Here is a 27,654-nt window from a genome sequence, read left to right on the forward strand (position 1 = left end):
GTATTCATCCGTACCGCATTCCATGGAACTGATCACAGAGACCACACGACTTACTACAAGCACTCTCCCTGTGGAGGTAGCGCATGAAGTCCAAGAAGACGTGACCACAGGTGAAGTACTCGATGTTATCAAGGCGGGATCTAATAACACAACCCCAGGGCGTGATGGTGTCCCCAACGAATTTTACAAAACTCTTAATTCTTTGTTGGCTTCCACATGGACGAACATCGCACATGAGCTGATGTCCCCAACGACAGTGATCCCTAAAACCTTTCTCAAGGGCATCATTATACTCATTCACAAACAGCGTGGACGATCGAGTGGTCATGATTATCGACCAATCACGTTGCTGAACAGCGATATGAAAATATTTGCGCGGCTGCTGGCATCACGACTCAAGAAGGTCGCATCTTACATCACCTTCAGCGACCAGAAGTAACAGAAGATGAAAATAATATCTGTACGGCCCTTCGCCATTACAGAGACATGATGACGGCAAATCATCGAGTAAAACTGAAGTGATATCAGGTGTTCCCCAGGGAAGTGTGCTGGGACTTCTGATGTTCCTGATCTATATAAATGACCTGGGTGACCATCTGAGCAGTTCTCTTAGGTTGTTCGCAGATGATGCTGTAATTTACCGTCTAGTAAGGTCATCCGAAGACCAGTATCAGTTGCAAAGCGATTTAGAAAAGATTGCTGTATGGTGTGGCAGGTGGCAGTTGACGCTAAATAACGAAAAGTGTGAGGTGATCCACATGAGTTCCAAAAGAAAGCCGTTGGAATTCGATTACTCAATAAATAGTACAATTCTCAAGGCTGTCAATTCAACTAAGTACCTGGGTGTAAAAATTACGAACAACTTCAGTTGGAAAGACCTCATAGATAATATTGTGAGGAAGGCAAGCCAAAGGTTGCGTTTCATTGGCAAGACAGAAGATGCAACAAGTCCACTAAAGAGACGGCTTACACTACACTCGTTCGTCCTCTGTTAGAATATTGCTGCGCGGTGTGGGATCCTTACCAGGTGGGATTGACGGAGGACATCAAAAGGGTGCAAAAAAGGGTAGCTCGTTTTGTATTATCACGTAATAGGGGAGAGAGTGTGGCAGATATGACACGCGAGTTGGGATGGAAGTCATTAAAGCAAAGACGTTTTTCGTCGCGGCGAGATCTATTTACTAAATTTCAGTCACCAACTTTCTCTTCCGAATGCGAAAATATTTTGTTGAGCCCAACCTACATAGGTAGGAATGATCATCAAAATAAATAAGAGAAATCAGAGCCCGAACAGAAAGGTTTAGGTGTTCGTTTTTCCCGCGCGCTGTTCGGGAGTGGAATGGTAGGGAGATAGTATGATTGTGGTTCGATGAACCCTCTGCCAAGAACTTAAATGTGAATTGCAGAGTAATCATGTAGATGTAGATGTATATAGCCTTTGCTCGTCACCAACGTCTCCCTGGTGCCTTGGCATCGCCGTACTTTAGCCAGGCCATCGACTATGTAGACCACTCCTATTGTGGGCAGTTCTTCAAGATATGGGATTCCCTGGCGAGTTCTTGTGTCGAGTTGAGGTCTCCACCGAGTACCAAATCGTCTTTTGACTCTGTGAAGAGTAGTGTGATCTTCTTGGCAAAGAATTTATGCCAGTCATGACAGCGGCTGGAGCCGGATGGTGCGTAGATGTTAATGACACGCACGCCCATACCCCGTTCAGTTGGGAGGCATGCAACATCCTCTGCAGGGAGCCCGTCTCTTAGGAGGATAGTGACACACTACCTGTGTCGGAGGCGTGAGAAACGCAGGCGGTGTACCTGGGGCGCACTTGGAAGTCAGTGATGAACACTTCCTGTAGGAGTGCAATATCAGCCTCTGTAGATTGTGCCTCAGAGCATAGCCAGTTTGTGAGGGGCTCAGATTTTGGTAAGATTCTCCGATACTGGTGTGTACGGTCCCTTGCAGTTGATGCAGAATGCGTGATGGAAACATGCTGCAGGTGTAGACCCACCGGATCTCTCGCGTTTGTCGCGATTACTGGCAGGGCGCCGGCTCAGGCACCTCTGTGGGATGTTCTCGCTCGGACACGCTAGTGGTCTGAACCGCTCCTTCTTCAATGTCATCTGTCCAGGAAGCTGAAGCTGAAGTCATTTGACAGTCGTTTACTGTCGGTGTTGGCGAAACAGACGTCGTGACAACAGCTGCTGGGGATCTGTTGTCCTCATGTACTGGCAACACTGAGTTCGTGTTCAGAACCGAGACAGGATTCTTCACAGGAGAGGCGTCAGGAGTGGTTGTACCATGTGACTGGGCGCAATACGGAGGTCACCATCAGACATCGGGTCGTCATCTCGCGAAATCATCTGAAGAAGGGCGTCATCGGAGGGTGTCCGTCGGCGTTTCTTGCGTTACCAGGGCGACCGCTGTTTCCAAATATTTTGTTCCGAATCAGAATGTGGTCGCCCATCATCCGACGCTATACCCGTCTGGGTAACGGCAGCAGTCGGCACGACAACTAGTTCGACGTCCATGGTTCAAGCAGGGTCGTCCGCCACGGTCCTGAGAATGAATGTTCCTAGTGCGGGCACTGGGGGTGACGCCATGCTGGTTTCGTAGACGTGGTGTGATGCGTTGGGTGGCATTGATGAGGCTGCAGGCGTATCCTGAAGTGACGCTGCAGCGCTCTGTGCTACCATCGCGTAGCTGAACATCGATGCCGGGGTTACTTCACCCAGCGGTGTCGGCAAAAACATTCGGACCAGACATGTACTTCCTGGCCACATCCGGAGCACGTTCATGGCTGGCCATTGTACATGACAATGGCCCGCACATGGCCAATCATCAGGTACGAAGGTAGGTGTTCGCAGCTCAGTTTTGATCTGCCAGACGCCTTTTAACACTGGGTCGGTCGTAAATCTTTGCCACCTCGCCGCTGGGTGACCCAAGACGTTTCCATGTGGCTCGAAACCGGCAATGACTACCTACTGAGGCACCTCGAACTGGAGATCAAACACACCACGTGGTCCACTGTCACTGCACCTACGTGTGCATCAGAGTGTTTAAAGTTTAGTGTGGGGGCGTTTCGTTGGACAACTTCAGCGCATAGCGCCTCCGTCGACATCTTGAAGTATACAACAGTTCCTGTGATGGAAAAATATATTCCGATCACGTCCAGGGGGTTCAAACGCATATACTCCCGTTTGAAGTTTTCAACTTCAAAAAGTCTTGGTCGTGGATGTTCGACCTGAAACGTCTACTTTGATCGCTGAACGTCGTAAGAGAGCGCCATGAAGTACCGTAGTAGTGGAGTCTTTAAACACGAGTACCGCGGCGCTGAAATAAACAAGGCCGAGAGCGGAAGGCTTGGCCTGTGCGCGGGGCAGTTCCGCAGGCTACCACGGCTGAGAGCCGACTGATTTCGAAATCGGGACCTCTAGCACGATAATCTGACGTCCTACCAACTAACCTACCAGTGATCTTCGTATTCAGAGCTTACAGATATGGTTTGCCTATACTCCATAGTTCTGGCGTTACTTTTAATTACCTTTAAGCATGTTCTACTGGACGACAGCACACAGCACAAACTTAATCGGTGTTTTGGTTGATAATGTATCGACACACAACGTTTGGTACCGATCTGAGGGTCTGATATCTGTCCGCAGCTCGTGGTCGTGCGGTAGCATTCTCGCTTCCCGCGCCCGAGTTCCCGGGTTCGATCCCCGGCGGGGTCATGGATTTTCTCTGCCTCGTGATGACTGGGTGTTGTGTGCTGTCCTTAGGTTAGTTAGGTTTAAGTAGTTCTAAGTTCTAGGGGACTGATGAACATAGATGTTAAGTCCCATAGTGCTTAGAGCCATTTGAACCATTTTTGTCTGACATCTGGAGGTTTGGGTGTAAGTGGACTCTAACGTGAGCAAGCTGTTGGTGCTCGCATGACGGGTACTTCAGTAACCAAGGTAGCCGAAGTGTTTGGTGTTTCAAAAGGCACCGTATCGGAGATTTGTACCACATACCGTGCAAGTGGAAAATTATCATTCGCTAGGTGAGAACGGGGACGAAAGTGCCTGTTGAGTGATCGTGACAGACGGTCACTGAACAGGATGAGGCAATGATTTGTGGACAACAACAACCCTGAAAAGGACTGCCCTGCTCAGACTCCTGACCTGAACCTGGTGGAACTCCTTTGGGATGCATTAGAACGTTGACTTCGCTCCAGATCCCAGTGCCCTACCTTACTACCCTCTCCGGTTTCTTGCCTTGAGGAAGAACGGGCTTCTCTTTCTCCACAGACTATAGACACTCTCATTCAAAGTTTCTCCATCAGACTTCAAGCTCTCATAATGACTAAGGATGGACACACACCACATTGATGTCAAATATTACGGTTTTACTGCCACATTGAGAGTAATTTGTTATAGTTTTGCTGTTGCTTTCGCCAGTCATTAATGGCAGGCAAGAATTCCTTTGATAATAAAGTGAAAGACTTAAATGCATAAATTCCATCAGCTGAAAGGTGTCCACAGAATGTGCACTGCACAGATTTGGAAACATTTCATGTAATAATTGTCTGAGATTGGATCATGGGAACAGGTGGCAAGGAATCGTATTCAGTTCCAGAGTGAAACTGAAGGCGCAGTCCGGATTATAGAGCCATTATTATGTGCTCGGTTGTCATTCAATCTATTGGTTTAAACAACCAGCCCACAGCCGGTCACACGTTTCAAGTCCATTATTACATTGGCGGTTGTGAGACAGGCCGGGCAGTTACCACTTGTTCTTAGTGTTTCTTCTTCTCGGTTGACAGATGGAAGCTGAGAAATCAATCTGTGTAGCGTTCTGTAACACACACGATTTCGTTCGACATTTTGCGCGTTATAACCAATCGATTTCAGGTTCTGTTAGATTTATCCACCCCCACCCCCCCCTCCCCTTCCCGAATTCCATCAAGAAAACACCCTCCAGAAGTTGTTTAGTGTGCAAATATAGGAAAAAGAAAAGTTCTAGACGGTATGAGTGTGAGAAACGTCTAGTTTCGTTCTACTTACCCGTATTTTTTGGGTATACCACACCAACATAAAATTTTAAAACATTATTATCTTCACTCCCCATCACTTCAATAGATATTAAGGATAGTTTTATAAAGAATTCCTATTAAAAATTATTATAATTTTTAAACAAAGTGTTTAAGGCAAAATTTTCTGATCCTCGTAAATTTAAATAGTAAAGAAAGGATCGACTGTGAGGAAAAATATTAGTAGGATTAGTAGGTCAATGAGTTAACAAAGTGGGCATACAAGGCACCACTCTGCCGAACGCCTATCTTATCTCACTTTTTGACAGAGGACAGTGACAGTGGAGTTGTTTTGAAATCTGAGACGAGACAGCTTGATTTATCATTTGCGAACTAAACAGTGGTAGTTAAATTATAATACTATATAAAATATCTGTATAACCATCTGTTTTCGTTTTAGAAGGATGGTTTCACACATATGGCTTCCATGTCAGTAAACTGTTTCACTTTTCATTTGCAGGACTGTGGTCACAGTTCCACGCATGACGGAAGACTGCAACCGTGTCAGCTGCCTCTTGAACATAACCCCCGATGCTTCAATCCTGAACTTGCCGCAGGCAATAAAGGCCATGTTGATGGCGGTAGAGTTCATGCTCTCGTTTGACTACTCTGTTGGTTACATATTTTTAGTTGATTTGAAGAACGTGACCGCTGCACATGTCACCAAGGCAAGTGTGCGTGACATCTGGAGCCTGGAAACTATCTCCAGGGTACGTTTCTCTTGGTGATCACAAAGTTTCTTTTAATTTGCTTTCCATTACCCATTAAAATAAGTTACTTATAGGTGGATACCTAGATTAATTTATTTAACTAAGTTTTAAGAACAAAACACAAATTTGGATTAGGTTTTCTTTACGGTAACCAGTTTCGGCCCAATTAAGCCACCTTAAGATTAAAATATAAGAGAGTTTTTTACTATAGTCGGTGTGCATGGTTCCAACTGCAGTTGCGTACTGCACATAATTTGCAATGAAGATATCGCAGTACAGTCTCAAGTTGGATTTTAACGGAAAAAACAATTAGTAGAGAACTTTGATAAGAAAGGAGAACACAAAATTATTTCCAAATTATGTTTCAGCAGAAGAAGCAACACAGCGTTTTTACCAAACGGAGTAAAAATTATAATGCACCAATTAAAGTTTATTTTGTGATAGATAATAAACTGCAAAAGAGAAAATAGCATTTTTGGACAAAGAGTTCTTCACGACAAGTGTTATTAATGCGACAATCGTCTGCCCAGACAACAAAAAAGTTCTCGAAGATATCAGGGTAAAGGATGAAACTAACTCTAATTATTTTTATTAAACACCGACCTACCGAATTTTCCCTGAGAAAGACAACTCAGACTTAACCTATTCATTTATTACCCACAGTATACAATCCCAATGCAATCTGACTGCTATACATTCAAAACATGCCTACCAATAATTAACCCAAAAGAATGGCCCTGAATTGCAAGAAATCCTAACAATAATACAAATCCAAGAAAATATGAAATTAAAAAAAATATGAAATTACCTCCAACTCTGTTAATTGCCTAAACTCATTTCAATCACGAATCCCAACATTGCAAACCCCATTCTTTTTCATAAGTCACTTACCTCACAGAAAATCTTCCTAACACGAACTACAGCAATTACAGCAAGTAGTAACTACACCCAGCTAAATAAAAAGATTGTTACTACTGTATACTCTAACTACTAGGAGGCATATGGTTAGCAATTGAAAGATTTTGTTGAAGAGCAAACAATGTATTTTGAAAATTTTACGTTATTCTTGTAACATCTAGCTTCAAAAATTATATAATAGTCAATAATTCCACTGCCGAAACATTACCAAATAAACATCCATCATCATACATTTCCTTGCGTATTTCCTTATAAACACATCATTTCATCTCACATTACAATACATGTCCTACAAACACAGAATCTCCACTAACAATAGCATGTCCATACTCTTCCCTATCCACTCACTAACTGCTAGTCTGCCCAACCAAAGAATCTCTTGCCGAAAGCGCAGAGCGCTGTCAGCGATTTTAACACAGTCTATAGCGCTGCCAACGTTCAAACAGGCTACTTACATAGTCCCTGTGCTACCCTCAAAAAATTTTACAACTTGTTATGGGCAGTGGCCATACCATCTTGTTAAAAATTTTATATTAACAATTTCAAATCAAGCAGATGCACACAAAGGTTAAGCAATATGCTGCTGGGCAATAAAGTAAAAATTCTCCTCACAGTCCGTAATCCATCAGAAGAGAAGTCTACGCCAATTTTACGTACAATGGCCGAGCAGTATACGAAAATGCGCAAGTATGCAGTGCACAAGCATGCAGTCTTAAAGAAGCAGTTTTGTCCTCCCCACTGAAACACAGTGCTGATTCTTGACATGGAGTTTTGAAATGGTATTGCAAGATTGGTAATGGGTCACAACAGAGCAGACCCAAAGCAGTATCAGTCAAAGTCTTGAAGAATCTTGGTAAAATTGGTGGGTAACCACAAAACAGACCCACTACAGTCTTAGTAAAGATTAGGATAGTAGCGGGCCACCAAAGGTAGTCGTTGTAGAGATGGCCAGCAACCATTCATTGCGACTGTGTGGGTGCACAATCACAATTGAAAAGTCTTGAGGATAATATAGCAAGGCCATGAACCACCACTGTGTAGTCAGCATTGATGCATTTTACAAGTCCCTGAGCCACCACTTATGCACTCACTATTTTGGTTTTTATTTTTTATTTTATAATTTTTGCAATATCCTTACAACTAGCAAGGCTGTGAACCAGACCCTTGCTGAGTTATCAACACATGTGCAAGCACTAACACAGTCATATAATCTCTGAGATTTGATACATATAATATGACCAATGGACAAATGTGTGCAGTAAAAGGAATCCCTACTATTTGTTTAACTTGGCGAACTAGTGTCTATACAATTACAATTTTACAGCATAATAATACAATTACAAATGTAAAGAAAATATCATTATAGTAGAGAACATGGTAATACAAATAACATTTGTACTAAAACAGGCTTTACAAAAAGAATAGAAATAAGCAGATACGTGAGTATTACAGGAATTATGTCATAAGTAAATAAATGAAATCTGAGAATATCACTAGAAACATTAAGTTGACACATGAATATTAAATGAAATCATAACAGAATAAATAACATCCGAACATCTTCCTAAAGTAAAGAACATGGTACGAAAACAGAGATTAGGCTTGAGGATAGTATTCCTCATCATAGTGAATGCAGCCTAGTATTAGAGAGAAAAAAATTCTACCAAATGTATCTTATCTATAAACACAAAGAGATAGGAAGAACACGGAGACACAAGGGTACACATAAACATATCGGAATGACACAAAAAGAAAGGACAGGATCTGTTTTCAAGTGTAATTGTGTCAAAGTGTAAGTGTAAGCATAACACTTGATACTGCAGTACTTGTGGTGTGCATTTTATACCTCTCTTTCATTTTTGTCTTTTCAATAATATCCTTCATGCTCATACCTCCTTACTTTCAACCAAAACTACTTCATTTCCACCCAAAACTTCATTTAATTCTCGCAAACCTTACTTCGACATTTGTTTCCACAAAAAAACCTACCTAAACATACTATCTGTATTTATACTTTCAACCAGTGCTTATATTTCAATATTTTTCTTACCTCATCATTCGTTCCCAAGAAAATCCTACCTAAACCTGCTGTCACTAACCCCTATTTATATCTGTTCATTTTCTCTTTCAAAATGATTGTTCCTCATTATACAATACTCTTTTGTCAGACCTTTTCCTTATAGCTTCTCAGTGCATTTCTTTCCAACTCATCACAACTCATTTTCTTATATAGCATACCCCCTCTTAAGCTAACTTAAGTCTGCTGAGCTGAGATACATAAACAAGAGAACAAGGCAATGCAGCAGTAAAAAAAACGCCCTCGTCAAGTATAAATTGTATTTCTGTTCTAACACTGTCCCTATAATGTGCCGGAATTGCATATGATCTGACGAAAAATTTTGTGTGCTCACGAAATTTGTACTGAAATCCTTTGATTGTTCCTGTTTTGTGAGTAAAAACTGTGGAAAGTGATTGTAAGATGTCAATAATGTCCAGCCTATCAGTGTCATTACAGTTCTCGATTGTTTGAATTTTTCCTGAATTAAAACCTTAGTATCTAATACGTCATCCAATCATCCCTGTCAATACTTGCAAAGTGATCATTGGTGTCAAATTCCATCAAAAGTTTCAAACTGCGATCTTACAAAAGGTAAAACCGATTGATTTCCTCGTCATGGTTTGAAAGCCAGTCTTCAGATTTCAAAGCTATTGACTTACCTTCTTTCTCTAAACTTATTCCAGCGACGTGAAAGTTTAAAACTGCTTTATACTCATTAAAAAAATTCTACACCTAATATAACCTCCGTCGCCAATAATGGAACAATAAGAAAATTCATAATAAATCTGTGGCTTTGAAAAAAGAATTCTAAGTTAGTTTGTTGGCGTACATCTACACTTTTTCTGAAAATTGCCCCTTGTAATTTAATTTTAGGTAAAGGAAGTGTGGGGCATTTACTGAAAGCTGTTTCACTAATTACCGATATAGGACTGCCGGAGTCAAATATTGCCGTAAATTTTATGTCATTCGTTCTGATGTGAATTACAGGATATGCAGTTTTGTTCTATTTCATGTCATGTTCCTGGATTAAAATGTCCTTGTCTTCCATTTTCAGGTAATTGATAGTCATACTATCGACTGCCTCATAAGTAGGTTTTGTAGCTGCCTGCGGTGCGAGTCATTGTATATTATCTCTATGTTGTCGCGCGTCGTTACTGGGATTTGGTCTCATTTCTACAATTTCAACTTGTCCATAGGGCCCTGCCCTATTTCAGTCACGCCAGTTCTAATGAAATTCAGGGCTGTCTCATAACTACAGCGTCTATCGTCTTATCGGTAATTTCTGCAGTTTCTTTCCTGTCGATTAGGTAGCGGAGAATTTCTCCCGGAATCGTAATTATGGGGTGGACTGTTGCGTCTGAAGTCATTTTGTCTCCCTTGATAATAATTGTTCTGGTTCCCATATTGTCTCTTTCTACGGTTGTCTCAGTCTTTACCACGGAAATGTCTCTGTAATTATTGTTATTCTGCCAACAGTTGTCATACGAGTGGTGTCTGTTTTGGTCACGATTTGCGTTATAACGGTAGACTTGTCGTGTATGGTTATTGTTTCTGTCGTCACGAACTTGTGATGGATGTGATTTGCATTTGTTGTTGTTTTCTTGTTTTCACATCATGTGATTGCCCGTGCCGATTTCCAGTTATTGCAAAAGTCCCTGAAAAGCTTGGATTCGTCTTTACAACGTCCAGCCAAAATAATGTGTCCTAAGTGTTCAAGCAATTTAACTAAGCAAATGCGAATAAGTTCCGAGGGGCTGTACAGGTTTGACAAATACTGATTCTTGTGAAACATATCTTCAAAACATTTTACAAATCTGGAAAATTCAGATTGTTCGAAATGTTTCATTATAATACTGTCTTTTACTCCATCTTGTGTGGCTTGAGACCAATATGCATAAAGGAAGCCATGATAAAAATGTCCTTCACTGTGACGGTCGCGAATAACGGATCTCATTCTTACAGCTGATTCATTTTCTAAATAGCCACACATAAATTCTAATCTACGCTCTAAGGACAAATTAATAGGACAACAAAGAGAAAACTGATGAAGCCATGCTTGCGGTTGTATGTCATTATTAGAATTCTTAAATGTTGTAAATTTACGCGTTGTGATGAAGAGCTTATCGTAAAGTCATCATGTCGGTTGAGTCGCAAGTCGGTCATTGTTACGTCGTGTCGGCGGTTCCATCTCAGTGCTCGGTGCATCCTGCCGACTCCTTTCATTATCTCCGAAATACCACGTACCTGTGATATTTCCGTATTTCTAAACCCTCTTCCCGTGCCGGAGCGCGAGTGTCCTCTGAAATCTGTAATTCTTGTATCACCTGTGCCAACTGATCTTGTACTTCCCGTATTTCTCTTCTGTGTTGCGTATTAATTTGTTTCTGACTATGTTTAAATTTCCTAATTTCCACGTACTCCTCTGTGTCAGTAAACGCTACCAGTCTTGTATCATTCAAAACATCATCTACCCTCGCAGATAAATTTATTAACTGATCCGAAAGTTAGGCTACTGTTTCCAATAACGTGCCGATTTCCTCCGTGTGTTTTTCTGAACCAAGTTTTCGAGTGTCCATTTGTGTCGTAATCGTATCTTCTGTGTCCTTCAAGTTTTCCTGATTTTTCACAAGTTGGACAACCGTATCGGCAGAAACGACAGAGTCAATTTTCGGCTACAAGGTATCGTGATTTTCGTGTGCAATGGTCTGCAGTTCTTTTATTGCTGCTTCAAGATTCTCTAAAGTGTCTTCAAGTTTTTAAAGATAGCTGAAAATGCTCACAAATTTGTGTTTTTACGTCTGCAGAAATGTTTTGATATTTCGATTCGATGTTGTGTATCTCAGCGGTTAAAATTTTACGTGATTGTTCAAATGTTTGTTTAATTTAGTCAATTTTGTCGAACTTCTGAAGTTGTTTTGTGTTTGTTTCTGATTTTGTTCTATTTTGTCTAACTTTTGAAGCTTTTGGTCTGTCTGATCAAATTTTTGAATTAATTGCAATAAAAATGCATTAGTGATTGAAACCTGTTCCTTTGTGTTCTTGGTCAGTGTATTTGCACCGGCAGTATTCGTATTTTGAAAAGCAGAGGGTGTGTCTTGATTTAATTGAGACAAGTGTATTGATGCAAAACCTGGTTATACGGCATTTGCAATACTTTTTTCCGTTATTTCGCAATTGTGAGGCAAACTGTTGCCGACCGATCGATCGTCAACAGTTCCCTGTTCAATGATTGTTTCAGTTTCTACGCCGTTATTTACTGTCCGGTCCATGTCTCTATACACTATTACCAAAGTAATGCTTTGAACATTTGTCAGTTCCTAGCTAGGCGGTGTTAAAAAGCTACGCTCGTCATCGCTGTCATTTCTCTATTTGCTTTGCAGACTAGTGTTATACTTTTCACTCGCCACGATTATCACACAGTTTTACACAATTATATCAAACGCAATTTGAAAAGCAAAATTAACAAGAAACACTAAAATAGCACTGACAATAATAAATATCTAATTATTTGCAAGAGCAACTGCGGAATACTTAATGCAACCCACATGCATGCCACAACTACTTCGCTCATGGCAATACAGTACAAAAATAAGAAACTACGACTACAGAGGAAATTCCCTACATTCAATTACGTGCTACCAGTAAACAATAACTAATTTCTAATCGTGCACTAATTAATCAAACTACAAGGAAATCAGAAGATTACAGTGAAGTTCCCTGCAGGGTCACCAGGAGAAACTACCTCTTCAGTTATTTTTATTGAACACTGATCTACCGAATTTTCCTTGACAAAGACAACTCAGATTTAACCTATCATTTATTACCCGCAGTATACAAGCCCAACGCAGTCTGACTGCTATACATTGACAACATGACTTCCAATAAGACCACAAAAGAATGGCCCTGAATTGTAAGAAATCCTAACAATAATACATTAGCCATTAAAATTGCTACACCACGAAGATGGCGTGCTACAGACGCGAAATTTAACCGACAAGAAGAAGATGCTGCGATATGCAAATGATTAGCTTTTCAGAGCATTCACATAAGGTTGGCGCCGGTGGCGAAACCTACAATGTGCTGACATGAGGAAAGTTTCCAAACGATTTTTCATACACAAACACCAGTTGATCGGCGTTTCCTGGTGAAACGTTGTTGTGATGCCTCTTGTAAGGACGAGAAATGCGTACCATCACGTTTCCGACTTTGCTAAAGGTCGGATTGTAGCCTATCGAGATTGCGGTTTATCGTATCGCGACATTGCTGCTCGCGTTGGTCGAGATCCAATGACTGTTAGCAGAATATGGAATCGGTGGGTTCAAGAGGGTGATACGGAAAGCCGTGCTGGATCCCAGCGGCCTCGTATCACAAGCAGTCGAGATGACAGGCATCTTATCCGCATGGCTGTAACGGATCGTGCCGCCACGTCTAGATCCCTGAGTCAACAGATGGGGACCAAGGCTGCGGTTATCCTTGACGCTGCATCACAGACAGGAGCCCCTGCGATGGTGTACTCAACGACGAACCTGGTTGCACGAACGGCAAAACGTCATTTTTTCTCGGATGAATCCAGGTTCTGTTTACAGCATCATGATAGTCGCACCCGTGGTCGGCGACATAGCGGTGAACACACACTGGAAGCGTGTATTCGTCGTCGCCATACTGGCGTATCACCCGGTGTGATGATATGGGGTCCCATTGGTTACACGTCTCGGTCACCTCCTATTCGCATTGACGGCACTTTGAACACTGGACGTTACATTTCAGACGTGTTACAACCCGTGGCTCTACCCTTCATTCGATCTCTGCGAAACCCTACATTTCAGCAGGATAATACACGACCACATGTTGCAGGTCCTGTACGGGCCTTTCTGGATACAGAAAATGTTCGACTGCTGCCCTGGCCAGCACATTCTCCAGATCTCTCACCAACAGAAAACGTCTGGTCAATGGCCGAGCAACTGGCTCGTCACAATACGCCAGTCACTACTCTTGATGAACTGTGGTATCGTGTTGAAGCTGCATGGGCAGCTGTACCTGTACAGCTCTAGAATGAGATTTTCACTCTGCAGCGGAGTGTGCGCTGATATGAAACTTCCTGGCAGATTAAAACTGTGTGCCCGACCGAGACTCGAACTCGGGACCTTTGCCTTTCGCGGGCAAGTGCTCTACCAACTGAGCTACCGATGCACGACTCACGCCCGGTGCTCACAGCTTTCGAGTCTCGGTCGGGCACACAGTTTTAATCTGCCAGGAAGTTTCTGTACAGCTCTGTTTGACTCAATGCCCAGGCGTATCAAGGCCGTTATTACGGCCAGAGGTGGTTGTTCTGGGTACTGTTTTCTCAGGGTCTATGCACCCAAATTGCGTGAAAATGTAATCATATGTCAGTTCTAGTATAACATATTTATCCAATGAATACCCGTTTATTATCTGCATTTCTTCTTGGTGTAGCAATTTTAATGGCCAGTAGTGTACAAATCCAAAAAATATCTAATTAAAGAACTATGAAACTACCTCCAACGCTGTTTATTGCCTAAACGCATTTCAGCCACGAATCCCAACAGTGCAAACCCCACTCTTTCTCATAAATCACTTACCTCACAGAAAATCTTCATAACACGAGCTACAGCAAGTAGCAACTACACTCAGCTAAATAAAAAGAGTCTAGCTACTATACACTCCATCTACTAGGAGGCATATGGTTAGCAAAAGAAAGATTTTGTTGAAGAGCAAACAATGTATTTAGAAGTTTTTAACTTATTCATGCGTCATCCCGTTCCAAAAATTCTATAGTTATCAATAATTCCACTGCCCAAACATTATGTACCAAATATCCATCATCATACATTTTCCTGCGTATTTTCTTAGAAACACGCCATTTCATCTCAGTTTACAATGCTTGTCCTACCAACACACAGTTTCCACTAAGAATATCATGTTCGTACACTTCCCTATCCACTCGTTAACTGCTGATCCGTCCAGCCACAGAATCTCTTGCCGAGAGTGCTGGGCGCTGTCAACGATAGTAACACAGCCTACAGCGCTGCCAACATACAAACTGGATACTTACAAAGAGGTTCCGCCGAACAGAGTACAGTCATAGAACACAGTTTGTGAGCAGTTTGACTGGTATTATCTCGAGTGGATGAAAATACAAATATAACTGATAGTGTGCAACTGCTAATGACGATTACAGTATAACCACGGGCGTCTTCAGAAGTTAATTGGGGGCGGGGGGGGGGGGGTGAGTGGGGAGGAAGACTCTTTAAATGCTGTTTTTTATATCGGTGACACGGTCAAGTTCGAGATGTGTTATGCTACGATAATAATTGGCAAAATGAGGGGTTAACGGAAAAATGGGAAACTATTTACAGAATTGTATGAGAATTCTGCACTGAATAAAAGTTTGTAGTCCAGATTGCAGTGAGGGTAGTTCTTTTCACTATCAAATTGACTATTCCTTGCTACCTCAGAATAAATCCTCTCAACCAATCTCTTCTTTTTGTGAGGTTGTGCCCTAACTTTTTTCTCCATGAATGGTCTCAAAACCTCTTCATTAGTTTTCCCATCTACTCGTCTAATCTTCAAAATCTTCAGTGTTCTTCACTAGCAAGACATTTCAAAAGCTCTATTCTCCTCTTGTCTGTACTTTATATAGGCCACGTTTCATTTCCGTACACAGTCGCACTCCAGATAAGCGTCTTCAAAAAGGACTTCCTGACAATTCATTTTGTATAAGATGTTTACTGATTTCTCCTTTTAGAAATGCTTTTCTTACTATTTCCAGTCTGCATTTTCTATCATTTCTAATTCGACCAGTGTCGATCATTTTACTGCCCAGATCGTAAACCTCACCTACTACATTTAGTGTGTCATCTACCAATCTCATTCTCTGAGGATCTCCCGATTTGATTCGACTATATTCCATTATCCTCGTTTTACTTTTGTTGACGTTCTTCTTATAACCTCTTTTCAAGAGACCATTCACTCCGTCAAAATGTCATATCCTTTCCATATTGTAATATCATGTAAATCTCAGATTTTGTTTCTTCCCCGTGAATTTTAATACCCTTTACATATCACTTCTGCCGGCCGCGGTGGTCGTGCGGTTCTGGCGCTGCAGTCCAGAACCGCGCGACTGCTGCGGTCGCAGGTTCGAATCCTGCCTCGGGCATGGGTGTGTGTGATGTCCTTAGGTTAGTTAGGTTTAAGTAGTTCTAAGTTCTAGGGGACTTATGACCTAAGATGTTGAGTCCCATAGTGCTCAGAGCCATTTGAACCATATTACTTCTTTGGTTTCTTTACTACTTGTTCAGTGCAAAGAATGAATAACGGTGGAAGTAACCTACAGTCCTGTCTCGCCTATTGCTTTCCTTTCATGTCTTTCGGCTATTCTAACTGCAGCTGAAATCGAGAAAGTTCAATTTCTGGAATTTGTAGTAAATGGGCAGCACTTATTCAAGTATTCGTGCATGAACTAAATTTAGACTTTTTATTATCAAGATATTGCACGCAGTTAACAGCTGCGCAACATGTAAATTAGATCACTTGGCATTTTTTCATTTCTTACCAGTTTCATGGCGGAAAAATCTACATTTTTGTTCCTTTTTCATTTCTGTATCCAGATCACTACAACTACTTGGTGTGATTAAATGCAGATAGCCCTAAATAGGAAAAAAATGCGAATGAGTAGGATGATCAAACCTATAATGTTCGGTTACAGTATTACCAGTGTCCTGCTTGACACAGTCAAGTCGTTTAAATATCTGGACATAATATTGCAAAGCGATATGTCATGGAATGAGCATGTGAGAACCGTTGGAGGGAAGGCAAATGGTTGACTTCGATTTATTGGGAAAATTTTATGAAAGAGTTGTACACCTGTAAAGGGGACCGCATATAGGACGCTGGTGCTACCTATTCTAAAGTACTGCTCGAATGTGTGGGATCCGTACCAAATCGGATTGAAGGATGACATCGAAGCTGTTTAGAGACGGGCTGCTAGATTTGTTACCGGTTGGTTCGAAGAACACGTCGGGGACTCAAACGGGAATCTCTGGAGGGAAGACAACGTTCTTTTCGATGAACACTATTGAGAAAATTCCGAGAACCGGCGTTTCAAGATGGCTGCCGAACGATTCTACTGCCGCCAACATTTTTTGTGCGGAAGGACCACGAACAGAAGATACGAGAAATTAGGGCTCATACGGAGGCATGTAGATAGTTGTTTTTCACTCGCTCTATTTGCGAGTTTAATGGGAAAGGAAATGACTGGTAGTGGTACAGGGTACCCTCCGCCATGCACCGTACGGTGGCTTGATGAGTATCTATCTAAGTGTAGATGTAATGCTTTCCACATCAACTGCAATCGATTTCGTGACTAGAAGACTCCGCCCTAAGACACATAATTTCATAATTGATTATGGTACATTAGTAAGAACATCTTCCGGACGTGAAGCAGCTCATCCATTCATCGTCAGGTACGATAACAGTTTAAGTGACATGTCAGTCACTCTGAAAGCTACAAAAATGCATTCCTTTATGTGGGAAGAATTACATTTTGAGTGAACTCAAGTCAAGCATAGAAGATGTTTCCAGACCAGGAGTGTATTACTATGCTGTTCCCACGAAGCTCAACTTGGTCAATAGTTTACAAGGTTCGGATTCTACAATGACATGATAGTATATCTACTCTCGCACCTTATTTTTCACAGCCGAATGCTTTCAAAGAAAACAAGACAGTACCGCGATTTTCGTGTGGGATACACATCCTAGTGCACAGTCTACAAATACTGCTGCAGAAGGCTTCTGTGAGAAGTGAAGATGGTCAGTCACAAATTAAATGTAGCAGAGAACGGTTCGAACTCTTTTCTTTTGGCGTGCTCCTGCTGTTCTCTCGGGAAAACATGTAGAGATCATTCAAACATACCTGGTATTATTACAACTTATAAGTGAAAGGAATTCATGAAATTTATCCTTGCCTTGAAGATTAAGCCTTTTATGTATTGCAGATCTACTCGCACAAAAGTATAGCGCAAACTAATGTGCAGTGCATGGCTCAGGGTGATCAATACCCATCCAGACATCCTGATTGGGGCTCTCGACATTTTTCTTCCAAATTAACCAGCCGAATGTTTAAATGGCTGCCTAAAAAAACCATAGCCACATTACCTTTCCATTATTAGCAATTTAAAACTAACAGCTTATGCACAGATCAATGTTATTATTATGACGGAGGACCAAGCGGAGTCACCTCTGCGTGAAATCAGGAGAGCTGTTGGGAACGACTGAAACGCCAACAACGCTAGCATAACGTTATTAGAACTTAGTTACACACATCAAAAAAAGTTTTGCATCACCCCGGTTCCCAGAACTGCTGAAGATAGGCGTTGACTGTGGATATTGTATCGCAGACACAGTCATGTTGACTGTTCAGAGATATCGCTAAACCCGCCCAAAGATGAGCAGCGCCTGTTAGACGGAGGGGGTCCGACAGCAGATCAGTTCCAGTCATTCCACCAGGAAGGAGGTACATGGCTCGAGTTGTCTGCAGTTCAACCATGCCTAGACGGTCAATACCGCCGTCCGATCACGTCGCATTGTTACTTTGTGCCAGGAAGGGCTCTCAACAGTGGAAGTGTCCAGAGTGAACGAAAGCAATGTTGTTCGGACATGGAGGAGATACAGAGAGACGTGAAGTATCGATGACATACCTCGCTCAGGCCGCCCAAGGGCTACTACTGCAGTGGATGTCCGCTACGTACGGATTATGGCTCGGAGAAAACCTGACAGCAACACCACCATCTTGAATAATGCTTTTCGTGCAGCCACAGGACGTCGTGTTACGACTCAAACTATGCGCAATAGGCTGCATGATGCGCAGCTTCACTCCCGATGTCCATGGAGAGGTCCATCTTTGGGACCACGATACCATGCAGCGCGGTACAGATGGGCCCAACAGCATGCCGAATGGACCGCTCAGGATTGGCATCGCGTTTTCTTCACCGATGAGTGTCGCATATGCCTTCAATCAGACAGTCGTCGAAGACGTGTTTGGAGGCAACCCGGTCAGGCTAAACATCTTAGAGACACTGTCCAGCGAGTGCAGCAAGGTGTAAATTCCCTACTGTTTTGGAGTGGCATTAAGCAGGACCGACTTACGCCGCTGGTGGTCATGGAAGGCGCCGTAACGGCTGTACGATACGTGAATGCCATCCTCCGACTGATAGCGTAGCCATATCGGCAGCATGTTAGCGAAGCATTCGTCATGGACGACAATTCGCGGCTCCATCGTGCACATCCTTTGAATAACTTCCATCAGGATAACGACATCGCTCTATTAGAGTGTCCAGCATGTTCTCCACACATGAACCCTATCGGACATGCCTGGTATAGATTGAAAAGGGCTGTTTATGGACGACGTGACCCACCAACCACTGTGAGGGATCTAAGCCGAATCGCCGTTGAGGAGTGGGACGATCTGGACCAACAGTGCATTGATGAACTTGTGTATAGTATGACACGACGAATACAGGCATGCATCAATGCAAGAGGACGTGCTACTGGGTATTAGAGTTACCGGTGTGTACAGCAATATGGACCACCAAATCCGAAGGTCTCGCTGTACGGTGGTATACCATGCAATGTGTGTTATTCATGAGCAATAAAAAGGGCGGAAATGAAGTTTATGTTGATCCCTATTCCACTTTTCTGTACAGGTTCCGAAACTCTCAGAACCGAGTTGAGGCAAAAATTTTTTTGATGTGTGTATTTGTTCACAATGTTTACAAGACGTCATTCTTCTGCAGCTACCTTGGCTGCTGCCATTCCAGCTGTATGTTGGATTCTAGCTGACGTCCGTCGAGTCGTATCAGCGTCTGCACGCCCAAGAGGTGATGTAAGCGACCCTGGCAGCGAGGCAGTTGCCCAGCGCGAAGTGGTTCTCGCGCATGCTGCCGAGTGTACTCGATCATCCGCGATGTATCTGGTGACGGCAGTCGTGTGGTCGGCTGATCTCCTCCCAACCCATGGTATGTTTCAGTACTCAAAGGCACCTGAGTGTTGCACAGGAACGTGGACTCCAAGAGGCCCTGTGCCAGCTTCCACGTGAAGTCCAGTATTGGCAGCTTTCTGCCATGTGGCATTGTCGGAAGACTGCAAATTTCTCCATCAGTAGATGGTAGGCAGCGAGCAGCATGAAGTTCATCAAGTGAAAGCCTAGTTCACAGAGTGTGCTGAAGCATCTCTGACATAGATTCATTGCAGTATCGTAATCATGAAATCGAGCGCTATTATTTAAAGGGACGCTATGACGCAAAGCTCGGTTCTTTATGATCGAACGTGCCCTCTTTATTCTGTAACATTCACTTAACAGCCTCTTAACTGCTGTGTCGGTCCCTCGCTTCGTGCGCTTGTAAAATAGATACAATTTCTTGCAACATGCCTTACGAGGCAACGAAAATTCTTGTCTCGCTTCGTTTGGTTTCCTGTCCTATTTTCTGCTGAATGCCTATTCCTTACTCGGCAGACAGAGTCGTCGACCTGGTCCACTTACGACATAATGGCTCGCTTCCTGTCTGCTCCTCTGTCTGTGGCATGACACAATATTACCTGACACAAAGTGAGTGATTATTATGTGCCGTGTCATTACTATTATTATTATTATTATTATCATTACCAAGAACATTTCAGTACTACTCGGCTCTACAATTGTTCTATAGGTATTAAGATTTGATTGATTTTTAGTTTGTTGGGTCAGAGGAATGAACTGAGAATTTGGATGTATTTCATCTTTTTTTATGTTTCTCCTGTACTTTTCGTCGTTTGATAAAAATATCCCACCGCGCTTAATTTACCAGGTGATCAAAAAGTCAGTATAAATTTGAAAACTGAATAAATCACGGAATAATGTAGATAGAGAGGTACAAATTGACACAGATGCTTGGAATGACATGGGGTTTTATTAGAACCAAAAAAATACAAACGTTCAAAAAATGTCCGACAGATGGCGTTTCATCTGATCAGAATAGCAATAATTAGCATAACAAAGTAACACAAAGTAAAGATGATGTTCTTTACAGGAAATGCTCAATATGTCCACCATCATTCCTCAACAATAGCTGTAGTCGAGGAATAATGTTGTGAACAGCACTGTAAAGCATGTCCAGAGTTATGGTGAGGCATTGGCGTCGGATGTTGTCTTTCAGCATCCCTAGAGATGTCCGTCGATCACGATACACTTGCGACTTCAGGTAACCCCAAAGCCAATAATGGCACGGACTGAGGTCTGGGGACCTGGGAGGCCAAGCATGACGAACGTGGCGGCTGAGCACACGATCATCACCAAACGACGCGCGCAAGAGATCTTTCACGCGTCTAGCAATACTTTGTTTCTTTTTTTCTTTTTTTTTTTTTTGTTCTAGTAAAACCCCATATCATTCGAAGCATATGTGTCAATTTTTACCTCTCTATCTACATTATTCCGTGGTTTATTAAGTTTTCAAATTTATACTGACTCTCTGATCACCCGGTGTATTGTTTACGTTAGTTAATAGCAGCGTTTCTTATTCCCAAAGTCTGTAGCGTGTCCGGAAAAAAAAATTCAAGTGTTTCTTCCAATACTTACAACGAGCCACTTTTCGAAACTTAGCTACTTTTCACATCTTATAATAATACATCTTATTCATTAGAAGCGATCTCATCGTCCACTAACGAGAGACTATATAGATAATATTCGCTTATTTCGATATCCATGTTTGCACATTACTTTTTCTCAGTTTTTATGAGTACCTTGCACATAAATTTTAAACAATATGGGTGAAAAAGTGTATCATTCAAAAACTTTACTTAATTTTCAACTGTTTTGAGTCTTTCCTTGTAGACTACTGATATTGTGTACATTGTATAATACGTGGTCCAGTTGCAATGTGACCATCGCCTATGTTCGACGTCAACCTGCAGTAACTGTGGTGTCACCGCCAGACACCACACTTGCTAGGTGGTAGCTTTAAATCGGCCGCGGTCCATTAGTACATGTCGGACCCGCGTGTCGCCACTGTCAGTATTCGCAGACCTAGCGCCACCACATGGCAGGTCTAGAGAGACGGACTAGCACTCGCCCCAGTTGTACGACGACTTTGCTAGCGACTACACTGACGAAGCCTTTCTCTCATTTGCCGAGAGACAGTTAGAATAGCCTTCAGCTAAGTCCATGGCTACGACCTAGCAAGGCGCCATTAACCATATCTGGTGAGAGTCTCATTTGTATAGTCAAGAGCGATGTACCACAAGGATGAATTAAAGTTAAGTAAACAGACGCTACGTACTTTTCTTTAGTGCATTAATAACGTATCCTGTTCCAGAATTCATGCCCGTCTGCGTTAGATAGCGTGCATTTCAGCGACCTCGATCTACAAGGTGTTGGCACATTTGCCAACACATCAGTAACCACTCACAGACAACATGTGGCAACACTAGCAGCGGAGAGTTTATAAAGCGTGCCGCGGGACGCACAAAACAGAGCAGTAGTTGTCGTACTGCGGAAACGTAGACATACACTACTGGCCATTTGAATTGCTACACCATGAAGTTGACGTTCTACAGATGCGAAATTTAACCGAAACGAAGAAGATGCTGTGATATGTAAGTGATTAGCTTTTCAGAGCATTCACACAAAGTTGGCGCCGATGGCGACACCTACAACGTGCTGAAATGAGGAAAGTTTCCAACCGATTTCTCATACACAAACAGCAGTTGACCGGCGTTGCCTGGTGAAACGTTGTTGTGACGCTTCGTGTAAGGAGGAGAAATGCGTACCATCACGTTTCCGACTTCGATAAAGGTCGGATTGTAGCCTATCGCGATTGCGGTTTATCGTATCGCGACATTGCTGCTCACTGTTAGCAGAATATGGAGTCGGTGGGTTCAGGAAGGTAGTACGGAACGCCGTGCTGGATCCCAGCAGCCTCGTATCACTAGCAGTCGAGATGATAGGCATCTTATCCGCATGGCAGTAACGCATCGTGCAGCCACGTCTTGATCCCTTAGTCAGCAGATGGGGACGTCTGCAAGACAACGACCATCTGCATGAACAGTTCGACGACGTTTGCAGCAGCATGGACTATCAGCTCGGAGACCATGACTGCGGTTACCCTTGACGCTGCATCACAGACAGGAGCGCCTGCGATGGTGTACTCAACGATGAACCTGGGTGCACGAATGGCAAAACGTCATTTTTTTGGATGAATCCAGGTTCTGTTTACAGCATCATGATGGTCGTATCCGTGTTTGGCGACATCGCGGTGAACGCACATTGGAAACGTGTATTTGTCATCGCTATACTGGCGTATCACCCGGCGTGATGGTATGGAGTGCCATTGGTTACACGTCTCGGTCACCTCTTGTTCGCATTGACGGCACTTTGAACAGTGGACGTTACATTTCAGATGTGTTACGACCCGTGGCTCTACATTCATTCGATCCCTGCGAAACCCTACATTTCAGCAGGATAATGCACGACCGCATGTTGCAGGTCCTGTACGGGCCTTTCTGGATACAGAAAATGTTCGACTGCTGCCCTGGCCAGCACATTCTCCAGATCTCTCACCAACTGAAAACGTTTGGTCAATGGCGGCCGAGCAACTGGCTCGTCACAATACGCCAGTCGCTACTCTTGATGAACTCCGGTATCGTGTTGAAGCTGCATGGGCAGCTGTACCTGTACACGCCATCCTAGCTCTGTTTAACTCAATGCCCAGGCGTATCAAGGCCGTTATTACGGCCAGAGGTGGTTGTTCTGGGTACTGATTTCTCAGGATCTATGCACCCAAATTGCGTGAAAATGTAATCACATGCCAGTTATTCTATAATATACTTGTCCAATGAATACCCGTTTATCATCTGTATTTCTTCTTGGTGTAGCAGTTTTAATGGCCAGTAGTGTACATCTGAGGTCCAAATAGGCATATTCATTGACTTTCGGGCCGAAACGGTTAAGTATGTAAAGTGTTAGCATACTGCCGTTGGAAAGCATACCGTGAGTGGCAGAATAGTTCAATCCAAAACCGGTGCCGAGAGGGAGTGGGGGGAGGGGCTGTGGTGCACAACACGTCGTAGATGACATATGTGAACGACAGCTGCGGAGATGTGTATGGGCGAAAAGACGTGCAACTGATTGGCAGCTGACCACCTGGATGCACCAAAGAGCTACCTACAGTCTCTCCTCAACGACCTTTCAGTGAACGTTGCTGCGGACGGGCCTCTGCAGCATATGCCTGGGTGATGCACCCTTACTGACTGCCGTTGATCAGCGACAAAGGCTGGAATTTGCATGCCAGTACCGCAACTAGACGTCCACTGAGTGGCGACAGGTGACCTTTCCAGACGAATCACTTTTTACGTTACGTCGGACAGACGGCGTTTGGGGAACACTGCGCGAAACATCTGATAGCAAGCACCCTGCAACCAGGAGGGAGCGTTATAGCGTTATGGTATGCAGAATGTTTTCTGAATGGCACAACTGGCCAACACAAGTAAGCATCTATCCTTGAGAGTCATCATGATTCTACATCCATTTCGGTACCTTTCTGCACGTCCTTGCTGCTGAAGGTGGTTATTCAGGCTTTTGACAAGTTGTCGCATAACGTGACTGGACCATGTACTATGACATAGACTGCCTTTAGACATATCTTGAATTGGTTAGCGATATACTGTCGTAGGGCCCGCATCTCGTAGTCGTGCGGTAGCGTTCTCGCTTCCCACGCCCGGGTTCCCGGGTTCGATTCCCGGCGGGGTCAGGGATTTTCTCTGCCTCGTGATGGCTGGGTGTTGTGTGCTGTCCTTAGGTTAGTTAGGTTTAAGTAGTTCTAAGTTCTAGGGGACTGATGACCATAGCTGTTAAGTCCCATAGTGCTCAGAGCCATTTGAAGCCATACTGTCGTAGGCATTTTCCAGGCTTACAAAAACCAGACAGGAATCTATAATTCGCTGTAATTGTTTCCTCACTAGTTGTTTTAAGGCGATTACCAGGGGTGACCTGTCTACTCGGAAACCGGTTTGTTCTTTAATGTCTTACATTTGTCTTTCACTTTCGTTTTCAGAGTTCTGTCACAGAATGAGAGTAGTAGGGTAGTGGCGGCGTCACTCTACTTTTGATATCAAATTGATATGCAAGATAGTTAAATTAATCACCCCCGTCCACCAACGCCTCTGGCCAGGCCCACCCCCACTCCCGGATGACGTCATCTGTTTTTCTCAGCCTGCACGTGTCATCTGTTTTTCTCAGCCCCTCCCCCTCCCCTCTCCTCCGGGTTTCAAAGGCGCCGACTCCAATGCACGTTCCTCAAAGTCTTTGAAACCCGCTTGTTTCTGTGGATATGTTGACCATACCTTTGTTTTTTGGTCCCATGGTAGGGAGAATTTGAACATATGAACATATGAACTCGATACACCCGAACATTCGCGTTACAATGGAGGTGGAAGAGGCTGGTTGCCTTCCCTTTCTTGACGTGTTGGTTAGGAGGAAGGAAGATGGTTCACTTGGACATGCGGTCTATAGGAAACGTACTCACACCAACTTGTACTTACAGACTAATAGTTGTCACCATCCGGCTCAGCGTGAAGTGGTACTTTGTACCTTGGTACACAGGGCACATGTCGTTCCGACGCTGAGACTTTGCCAGCTGAGCTGTCCCATCTTGAAGTTACGTTTCATCAAAATGGTTATAGTGATAGACAGATTGAACGTGAGTTGCGCTATCGACCAACTGTACATCTGGTGATTGATGATAATTCTGAGTCGACACCTAAGTCTACTGCCTTTTTGCCTTACGTAGGAAACACTTCCAATAAGATCGGTCGTATTTAACGGAAATACGATTACAGCAGCCAAGTAGAACTGCTATTGTCGAACATTGCTTGGATTCTGGTCACCCCGTGTTATATAATAACACTGAGATATTGGCATGCACGTCCAGCTATTGGGACAGTGTTATTAAGGAGGCAGTTGAGAATAAATTAGCGAGCAACCTCGTTAACAGGGATGGAGGTTTCTGTTCAAACTCTGTTTGGAATCCGGCTCTCTCCCTTGTCAAAAAACAGAGGGACAGAGTCAATACTACCTCACCTGCGAGTTCGTAGTCTGTCGACATCTCTGACTTCGGTCATATTTGGTGGCACTAGTGTTCAGTGTGTGTTATCTTTCCTGCATCAGTGCGAGAACTGAGGTTTTAAATTTGCATGTACGGTGCCTGTCCGTTGTAGTTTGCCTAGGAAATGACGCGGTGTTCTCCGCCGAAATATCGGCTGCCGCTAAAAGTGTTACCTGGTTGAATTCCCGGAAGTTACATGAAAGTTGGATACGCCAGGAGAAACTCAGGTCTCACATCGATCGTAATTACATAATTAATCACAAAGATCGGGCATAATTACACAACCATATGGATAGTGCTACACAAGGATGTCATAAAATCGCAATACAACTAAAAAACTGACGATACCATACAACTAGTGTTATCCTGCTGGGAAAAAATTTCGCAGTACCATTCAAAACTAGTGACAGACACACTCAAATTTTACCCTACGCCTACAAGATGGCGGGAAAAAGGCAAGCGTGTAAGGTACTATCTTTATTTCTTTTTTTTTTTTGTGGGAAATATGTTCAACTGGCAAGATGCTGGTGTTGGACAGAGAGGAGTTATAAAGTGTATTACCTGTAAGTATACAGTATCTATCGGGTAATCGAAACCAATACATGCTATCACAACTGATGGAAAAAAATGCTTCACAGATCTAATTACACATCGAAATTGTAGTGAAAAAAACAGCTCTGTTTATGAACTGGTCATAATCCAGCACATGTACTGGGGAAAATCGTCGTCCTAAAAGACTTCAGAGGGGGTGGTAGTTGAACATGCGTTCTTCTCGATTTACAGTCACAAACTGCCAAACCAAGGCCTCCTCACATCTCCTCACGCCTCCCCCCCCCCTCACTCCCTCCATTCATCCATCTACGGGGAGGACACATGCTTCCGCAAACGGCCAGATGCCCCGCAGAGCTTCTCGCGCCCCCACTGTCAGCCCTTTGTTGTTTTTCTGCCGACCCGCGTATGGCTGCAGGACCCACCAGGCCTACCGCGGTCACTCGCGATATGCGACATGCGTTTTAGAGTCTCTGTATCTGTGCATGTGTAGCTGATGGCCTCCAGGTCCGACAGTAGACCCGAGCTAGTGTTCGCGTGTGGATCCGCCGAGCGTTATATCAGGAGCGCTGTTGGGATGTGGATCCACTACACGTCATATGTGGAATAGGGCTTGAAGGCGGATCAACCACGCGTTACGTCAGGAGATGTGTTCTATGTTCTATGAAGTTGGATCCACCAGCGGGATGAGCACATCATGGGAGCCTTCTGTGACACATGCACAGATACGGACATACAGAAAACACAGCAAACGTACTGCAACTGTAGGATATGTGACTGACTGCATTTGAGTACAGTGCTATACTGTGCTGCCCAACCAGAAAAATAGCGCATTTGCGTTAGGCGTTGGCAGTTGTACTACATTTACAAGCAATTTTAGAACACGAAACGATAAGTGATGTGCTCGCATGGACAAAAGTGACATAGAATAGATAAAATGACGGAAAATACGTATAAATTGAGGGAAAATACGCCGAAATGCGGGGAAACTGAGGGAGTACTACATGTCTTCTGACTGGTCCAGAACAATTCCTGCCGAGCAGGATTAGCGGAGCGGTCTAAGGCGCTGCAGTCATGGACTGTGCGGCTGGTCCTGGCGGAGGTTCGAGTCCTCCCTCGGGCATGGGTGTATGTGTTTGTCCTTAGAATAATTTAGGTTAAGTAGTGTGTAAGCTTAGGGACTGATGACCTTAGCAGTTA

At 43.4% G+C, this 27,654-nt stretch overlaps 1 protein-coding gene across 1 annotated transcript in view; it reads left to right on the forward strand.

Annotated features, from left to right (window-relative positions):
• The window catches only part of LOC126187637 (alpha-tocopherol transfer protein-like), a 139,436-nt gene that overhangs the window by 61,927 nt on the left and 49,855 nt on the right, over nt 1-27,654 (forward strand). The window contains exon 3 of the mRNA XM_049928835.1: nt 5,529-5,778. Within this exon, the coding sequence (XP_049784792.1) occupies nt 5,551-5,778 (228 nt within the window). The 5' untranslated portion in view covers nt 5,529-5,550. The remainder of the gene's footprint in view (nt 1-5,528; nt 5,779-27,654) is intronic.

The sequence above is a fragment of the Schistocerca cancellata genome, chromosome 5, assembly GCF_023864275.1.
Source record: "Schistocerca cancellata isolate TAMUIC-IGC-003103 chromosome 5, iqSchCanc2.1, whole genome shotgun sequence".
NCBI lineage: Eukaryota > Metazoa > Arthropoda > Insecta > Orthoptera > Acrididae > Schistocerca > Schistocerca cancellata.